Here is an 8,425-nt window from a genome sequence, read left to right as displayed (position 1 = left end):
TCCTGGATTTGTCAGCCTTAAGTGTTATCAATTGACATGTCGCATTTTTAAGTAACCTCTTATATCAACCATTTATCTAGAAAATCACATTTGTCGGTGTAATCGAGTATGATAAATTCAGAATAAGTAGCATCATTTCTCTTAGTACAATATACATGGTTTAAATGATGAAGATGACATTACAAATCTAAATGATAGCAGCTAAAAAGTTCCATCTGCGTGTAGAGACAAAGTTATTTTCTTTTGAGATCTATCAAAGGCAACATCATAATTGTCTCGAACTTTCGAAAAAATCTACACAACACTCCAACATCCCACCTTTTTTTTAATTTTTATTATTTTATTTTTTATCAAATATTTAATATATCAATAATGAATAAAATAATTAAATTAATTTAAAAAGAATAAATTTAAAAAAATTAAAAAAATTAAAAAAAGTGAGATGTTGGGTGTTAGGAAGTTGTGTAGCAAAATTCCGAACTTTTAGTTTATCACGAAGTTCATGAATGGTTGATGCATTTTTAATGCAAGGGGATTCCAAGCAAAAGCAAACTGCAGACTTTTTTTTTAACACCGTGGTGCCATAAATAGTTTCAGAAGAGCAAGTAGCAATTAAAATAATAAAAATTTTATGTACAGTTATTTTTATGGATTCCTTTATGCATTCCAGTAATATGATTAGTTGTGTATTAAAAAAAATTAATCTAGCCAATCATATCAGTAGAGTGCGTAAAGAATACGCAAAAGTGACTATAGCATTATTCTTAAAATAAATAAATATTGTGGTCATATTTTTGCACTTGTTTGCATAACTACACACCGCATCTTTATCAAGGAGAGCAGATCAAAGAAATATTTAAGGATTTGGATCTCCAGAGTTAATTAGAATATTTCAAAATTCAGTTTTTTAAAAATAAAAAAATAAAAATAGAGGGTCAAATTTAAAGGGCTCGTGAGTAATGTCATATACAATTATGAGTTGTTCTTTTTGGGAATTGAGTATATATGGGGATCTATATGAAAAAATTAATTTTTTTAACAATAAATCTTATTTTTATTTTTTCAAAAGAAATTTATGGCATTTGTACGACTCATAACTATATATAATATTACTTATTATTACTATGGAAGAAGTTTAAAAGATTTGGGCCCAAAATAAAGCAACTAATATGTTGATTTCTTTATTTATTTTTTATATTGGTGGGAAAACTCTTTGATTTCACACCAACAATTACTCAACATCGAAGACAAAGCCAGACACGAGGTAGATATAAAGTGTTGAGAGAATGAAAATTTGGCAAAGAAAATATTTGTTTTTTTTAAATGGTGTGGAACCTCATCCTGGTATATCCTTTGGAACTATTTTCTGGTAAATCTTGAATACATGACTCCACTTTTCACAAACTGTATATAAAGGTAATTGAATATGGGTGTTGGTAGTCTAGCTCTTTCAAAAGGGCTACGAGTACTATGATCCGACAACAACTAAAAGACTTGTTTTCATAGATGTCATCACTTTTTTCTGAATTTTCTGATATATCTTTTTTCTCTAATGATTGTACTACCCTTTCCAATCTATCTGGATTAGGGTTAAACCTAAGGATTCTGAGTTTACCAAATGATTTGTACTTGAAAAAAAAAAAAAAAAACCCCCGAGCTTCTGATGCTTGCATTTGAATTTGAACTACTTAAATCATCAACCTTTGATAAAGGTATTGGGGAAAAAATCAGCAAAAAGAGCTCAACCAGAGCTGAGGATGGAACCGTTTCTCATGGGGTCCAGTTTATTGTTTATGTAATCATCACAGCATCACGGTGACATGGTCCATTATAGACCCCACCTTTGAATTCTCATCGACCTTGTTTATGAGAGCTTTCGATTTTCGAATGCAAAGGTCAGTCAGCTTCGGCCGAAAAAGCATTTGTTTTACTTTTATGGAAATGGGTATGGGACCAAAACATATAATAACATATAATAAATTTATATCTATATATACCCTATCAATTTCAAATGAAAAAAATAAAAAATATCTATTTTTTTAAAAGGAAATATTATATTAATTGGTGATATAATATAATTTAATTTATTAAAAAAATGATTAGGAGTCCAGTCATCAGTCTTTCGGCTTGGTGAAGTTATTGCCTATTTTGAACTCTCTTTCCAAATAGCAAATGGGAATGAGCTCACATGCTGATCTTTTTAAAATGCATACTCATTGCAGAGATAAACGGCCGTGTCTCGTGGGCTATGTGTTGGTCAGAAGTCATCATCAAAATATCCCTTTAACAAAAGCAAAATCGAATTGCTTTAAGTAATCTTTCGTCTTCTTTTTTATCTTTTTCTTTTTTTTTCAAAAAAAAAAAAATCTACTCTTCCACATGGTTGGCTGTGCCACACCAACTTTAAGGAATCCCACCAACTTTTCACCTGTCTGTCAGTCACATATCACCCACCCTTCTAGATAATTTCAGACTAAACTTGACTTCTTTTTGGGGTTCTAAGTTATTTTTGTTCTAGCCAACAACGTGTAATAAGCTCTTCAATAGAGTTCCTAAATTGCATCAATTTGAGGGTGGGAGTTTGAAACACCTCTTAGAGCATTGATGAAGGTTTTTAGATTGATCCCCATAGAGTTATGGTACCAGTATCCTATTCATAAAAAGTAATGAAAAATACTACTTATCATCTCTTACACCACTCTGATTTATCATTTTTGATATTCTATTTAAAATTACACAATATTAATGTGAAAAAAAACATCTTCTACCGTTTCTTCACGATTCATGGTAACGTTTTGATTGTGGGAAGACAAGCTAACAAGTATTCTTCAAGGGGGGAGGGCATCTCCTTCCCAGTATTGGGGGAGAAGCCGGTGTATCACAAGGGAATCCCATAAAGAAAGCAATGGGCTATAGAAAACAACAGAAGTACGTGGAATAATGAAAGTGAAAGCAGGAGGGTGGGGGGCAAAGAACAATGCACAGGGAGGCCCGGAGGGGACCTCTCTTCAGGACACTACAATAAAACAAAAATGAATGGCCTTCTTCTTCTTCTTCTTCTTCTTCTTCTTTTTTTGTGAGGTTATAATTGAGCTAAGTGGGGATTTAGTGCTTACTTCGCAAAGTTTAGGACTCCTAGACAAAGCTCCTCTAGCCAATCCCCTTTGGACGCTTCATTGGCTCGGACAAAACTCAAGAAATTTCCCACCAACAAGTTGACATGTTGTACAAGTATCTGCTCCTATAGGCTGTCCTCATCATGGTTTATATAATAAAGTATGTAGAATATGTAAAATGCGTGATTAGACATGTAAATGCAACATGAGATGTCTCATTATGGAAGTCTTTATCACAATAAGATGTCTACCCTACTGTTTTTGACACGATGCATTAGAAGTGAAGAGGACCATCAATAGTCAGGGGGCCAAAAATGGCTGAAAGCTCCTTAGATATAGTTGTCAATTACTTGTACAGCTTTAGCTGGAAAAATATGCAGGGCTTTTAGGAGCTAAAACGACCAGTCATTCCATCGGGAGTGGAGAAGCGGGTGGGTAGGGACTAGAACAGAGAACCAAATCTTAATTACAGGCTTTGTGGTGTGGTTATCTGTAGAGATGAATAACTCTGGATGAAATTGACCAGAAACTACATCTGCCATATGAGCTTAAGAAACAGTACATATGGTTGCCTGAAATCATCACTTGCCAACCGAAGTTATGTTGATTATACAACACGACCAGGGATTGGTTCCTATTGTAAAAGACAGCAAGCAAAACCCTTTTTCAGTAACCTGATAAAGATAAGTTCAATGTAGATAATTCTAGAGAACTGAACCAAAAATATTTAAATAGGAAATCGTGAACAAATGATTCTCTTCAAATATTTTGTCAATAGGCACACATCCTAGAAAGTTTCATCAACCTAACCACTGAAACACAGCAGACATAATTGCGAAAGATTGAACAATCTCTGTGTGTAATAGATAATTATCCTATCCAACAAGCCATTATACACAAGCCAAACAAAAGTTTGGAAGAGAAATAGAAGGATGACATAGATAAACCTCGTGATGTCTTGAGCAAGAAGACAGGGATATTACAAAATCAGTATCTGGCATGAGAGAACGGCACCAAATGCATTTTGACCCTAAAAGTCAAGCAATTATTGTCTGCCTTGTCCATTGTTGAATCCGTCATAGGGCTTGGTGGACTTGCTGGACTTCCTCCTCAAAACTACAATCCAAGTAATTGCTTCCAACAACAAGGCAATCGCGCCCAATACAATGATCACAATTATGTAAGCTGATTTCCATTTCTTTGCAGGTTGCAAAATGTCATAACCTTTGAAAATGTTGAGGATGCCAAGGATGAGTATCGAGTATCCAACACCATGGTGGTAGATATTCCAATATAACCGGTACTTGTGGTCCTTCTTTGGCCTTAAAAATAGAGCAAAAATCTGTAGAAAGCCCAACAAGGAGGTTCCATCAGAAGAAAACTAGTTATCAGAGCAGGTTGCCAAATTATGGAATTCTATTTGAAGCTCGCAAGATGAATAAACAAACAAAGACAAAATTAAACAACCCTGCTCAGCGCGCAACAAAATTCCAAACATCAAGTACTAACATTCCAAACTTCTATTCAATTACAAATATATTTGTACCAAACAAAACAACCATAATCGATGATAACTCTTTGAGCTCAAACAGAGAATAAGTGGGGAATGGCCATGAGTTTAAGTTCCATGCAATGGAGTTTACCTAATTTCTCAGCGTTAATTAGAGCATTTCGAATTTTCAGTATCCGAAAGCTCACCTGAGACCTTTTGTGCTAATCTCTCAGATAAAAGCTTCAGTTTAATACATAAAGAAACAAAAATCGATGCGGGTAACGTTGTTTGATCAAAATCAGCTATTAACAGAAGGCAAAAGATACCACGTTTGCTCTTGTTGTGAAATGACATTACCTGCACCGTAGCGAGGCAAAAGACGGAGATGCCGATATTGCGGTGACCGGTGTATTGGACCCCCGGCGACTCACTTCCAAGCTTAAGACCGGTCCCCCAGCCAGCCACCCCAATTGCATAAGCAGATATTTGGCAGAAAACATGAAGATAAAACCATGCGGGTTCCGCAGACTCAAAAGTCCTTAGGTACCTCGCAATGATAGCTCCAGTTGGAAACAGAATGCCCCAACTCACGACATTCAGTACTCCATGAATCTGACACCCAAGAAAATACAAATCAAATTCAACAATTTGTCAAAAAACCCACAAAATATATTAACCGAAATACAGCAAATGTTATGGTAAGCTAATTTGCTCAGATTTCCAGTAGAAAATTATACGAGACCAAAACAAGCGTTTGTACTTCTTCGACCTTTAAACTAAGACTTCCCCAAGATTTATGATCTGAGATTGAAGCTGAATATTCTCTATAGAAAGAATTTCTGAAAATTAAAGATACTTCACTGTTATCCTTAATGTTTTTCCTTAAAGGACAAAAAAATAAGAGAAAATAACAGCTTTTGGACTTCCAGTAAGAAATCTACTCCGACAAACTATCCTGAAAATTTTGCAGCTTTTCGCACCCAGAACCCACTCACACAGAATTCACAGTTTCCAAAAGAACAAAAATCGGTTTCCATAACGACCAAAATTATTAAAAGTTAAAACTAGCAGAGAAAAGAAACCCAAGGAAAAAGAAACCCACATTTTTCTTCTTGGTCCTAGAGTCCGTTCCGGAGGGAGTGGCAGTCTGTTCCCCCACCAAACTAAGGGTGGACTTGGCGTTCAAGTTCGCTGTCTGCATGCTATGCGCGTCCGGAACACCACCGGTGACGGATGGCCCCACCTGCCAGACCTGGTTAATGGTCTGGGAGTTACTGGGAACCTTCAATTTGGCGAAGAGCCTCATGACGCCGCTGGAGGACTCGGCGCTCGCGTCCCAAACATCAAAGGAGATCTTGGACTCCGTGACGGGCCCGATGTTGCTTATGTTGTAGGTCTTGACGGTCATGGACCCGTTGTCGGATTTGAAAGCAAGGAGGGCCTGTGAGCCCTTCATGCCCGTGTCAGTTGGGTTGATGGCCCAAGCGATCCATCCGCCAGATTTGGAAGGAGGGGCGATGAAGGCTATGGAGAGAGAGGAGTTGGACTGGTCGTAGGTCCAGTGGAGGTAGGAAGAAAGTGTGGGGAGGTCCAAGCACTTCTTGTAGAGGCCATTGTTGGTGAAGGTCTGAGAACTACAAGTCAGAGAGTGAACAGGAGAGATTACAAGCAGAGCCCAAAGAGTAAGAACTAGAAAATCCGAAGCAGGGGATGGAGAAGACGCCATGGATGCTTTTACGCGTGAGAAAGGAGAGAGTAAAGTGAGAGCCAAAGGAGATATTATTTATAGGGAAGAGGCTTTATAGTCTATTGTGCACGATTTGTAGATTTATTTTCCATAACAAATGATTGAGCGACACGTGTCTGAGTTTTTCTCTCGCGTCTATCATACTCCATGGCTGCCTTGAGATTTCAACTTGTATTCGGCTGTATTTACGAATTTTCCAAAAATACATTTTTAAGAATTTATTTTCATAATTATTGTGCCAGCAACAGTTGTTAATGTTATGTGACATATATTTTTTTCCTGCGTATATTATGGTAATGACATAATATTTTAGATCGCATGTTTGATGATCAGAACAATATGCAGAAACTTGAAACGTGTTTAAAATAGAATGCTACGGAAATTGAGGAAAGTTAATGATGTGGGGATCGAACCCCTATAGCCACTTTGTACAAACATGGTTAGATAGCCATGTCAATGTTTATTTCCTAGGCAAAGTACATTTTAACATTTTTCATTATGGTTATGTGTCATATTTTTACAAATTTGTAGGCTTTGTCGAGTCATGATTGCAAAAATATAATGTTGATTATGCTAGTTAAGATGTCTTATCCCTGTGTTTGGAATACATCCTATTCACATGGGAGATGAATGAATCAATAGGTAGATGAAAGTCCTTTTGTGAACACCTATGTATGAAAAGATGAGTGAATAGATAAATGTTTTAGTGGATTTTATAAAAATATATTTATAAATTAAAGTGACTTGAAATAGTATATTATATTATAAATTTATTTTTATTATAAAATTGATCTAGCTAATGTATATGAAATTATGTTAATTTGTAAACCTATTTTTGTGAATTTCATTTTATTTTTTGTGATGGTAACATTTCTTGGATGAATATATGCCCATTAAACTTGTCTGGTGGCTTGATACTATTTTATTTTTTACCTTTACTATTAATCATTTCCCACACATTCATAATGATAACGAGATAGACAGTGAAATAAATGTGAAAATATAGGAATGAAGCACATACACGACACACGATATTTAATGCGATTTGGTAATATGCTTACGTTCACAAAATTGTAAGAAATTTTATTTCAAAATAGATTACAATCACATATAATGAATTAGAAGAGATTGCCTCTATTCACATAATATTAGCTCTCTCTATAGGGTTTTTTTCTCTTGCGAAAGTATTCTACACTGTTTGACTCTTACTATTATCTCAATCTAATGCATTATGAACATAAACTTAACTTATATATAGCAAATGGCTTTGAAAGTTTCTAATATGACAAAATATGGTTCTTCACTAAAGTAGGTGTCGATTATGCTGAAGCGAACAACCAATTTAACATTGGCTCAAGTGGAAAGTTGAACAAGCTTAGAGTGAACTTTTTGTCCAAGCTTCAAGTGTCGAGTGCATCTCAAGCAAACTCACAGCTTGAGCTTCGCTCGAGCAACAGTCGAGCGAACAATCTGTCAACGCCTCTTCTAGCTCACAAACCAATCAGGCTCCATAATCCAACGCGATCCACTATTTTAGAAAGGGACTATATAGAACTTATATGTTTAAAATATGTACAAATCATTTCTCTTAAAATAGTCATGGTTAGATAGAGAGTATTGATCTTAAATCTCATATAGGTTTATCATTTTAACTTATAAAGAAGATGCATATAGAAACGCGAATTACCATTATTTTGGACAATATCTTATTCAATATAGTAGGCTTGCTAATATTTCCAGCAGTAGAATCATTTCAGCTTCAAATAATCTACAACTCATCTGCTAGTAGAAAGACTAGACCGCAAGATACACTTAAATTTGCAACTCTATATATCAAACCAAGCACGTTGGCAGGATGCCCCAATCCTTGCTATTTACATCTCAAGCTTTCCGATGTGTTGTTAAATTCTGAATTCAAATACAGAGTTTCTTTCAAAGGTATTGCTATCAGGACATCTTTACAGCTACACGGACCGAGTTGGCAAAGGTGATGTAAAGAAAGAAACATGGACACGACCTGAGCTGCATTCATAGCTCGTATTCGATGTCACAAGAAATGTGCCATCGAAA

General features: G+C 35.6%; 1 protein-coding gene across 1 annotated transcript; it reads right to left on the bottom strand.

Moving 5' to 3' along the window:
* Window positions 1–3,858: 3,858 nt before the first annotated feature.
* Window positions 3,859–6,391, bottom strand: LOC122292305 (cytochrome b561 and DOMON domain-containing protein At3g25290-like; the record flags this gene model as incomplete). The annotated part of the gene is made up of 3 exons (XM_043100573.1): window positions 3,859–4,458; window positions 4,966–5,220; window positions 5,711–6,391. Coding segments are annotated over 3 exons (1,233 nt in total), but the record flags the coding sequence as incomplete, so codon positions are not given.
* Window positions 6,392–8,425: the final 2,034 nt, after the last annotated feature.

This window comes from Carya illinoinensis, chromosome 13, assembly GCF_018687715.1.
Source record: "Carya illinoinensis cultivar Pawnee chromosome 13, C.illinoinensisPawnee_v1, whole genome shotgun sequence".
Taxonomy (NCBI): Eukaryota; Viridiplantae; Streptophyta; class Magnoliopsida; order Fagales; family Juglandaceae; genus Carya; species Carya illinoinensis.
Note: the sequence above shows the minus strand (reverse complement) of the source record. Positions and strands in the feature narration are given on the sequence as shown.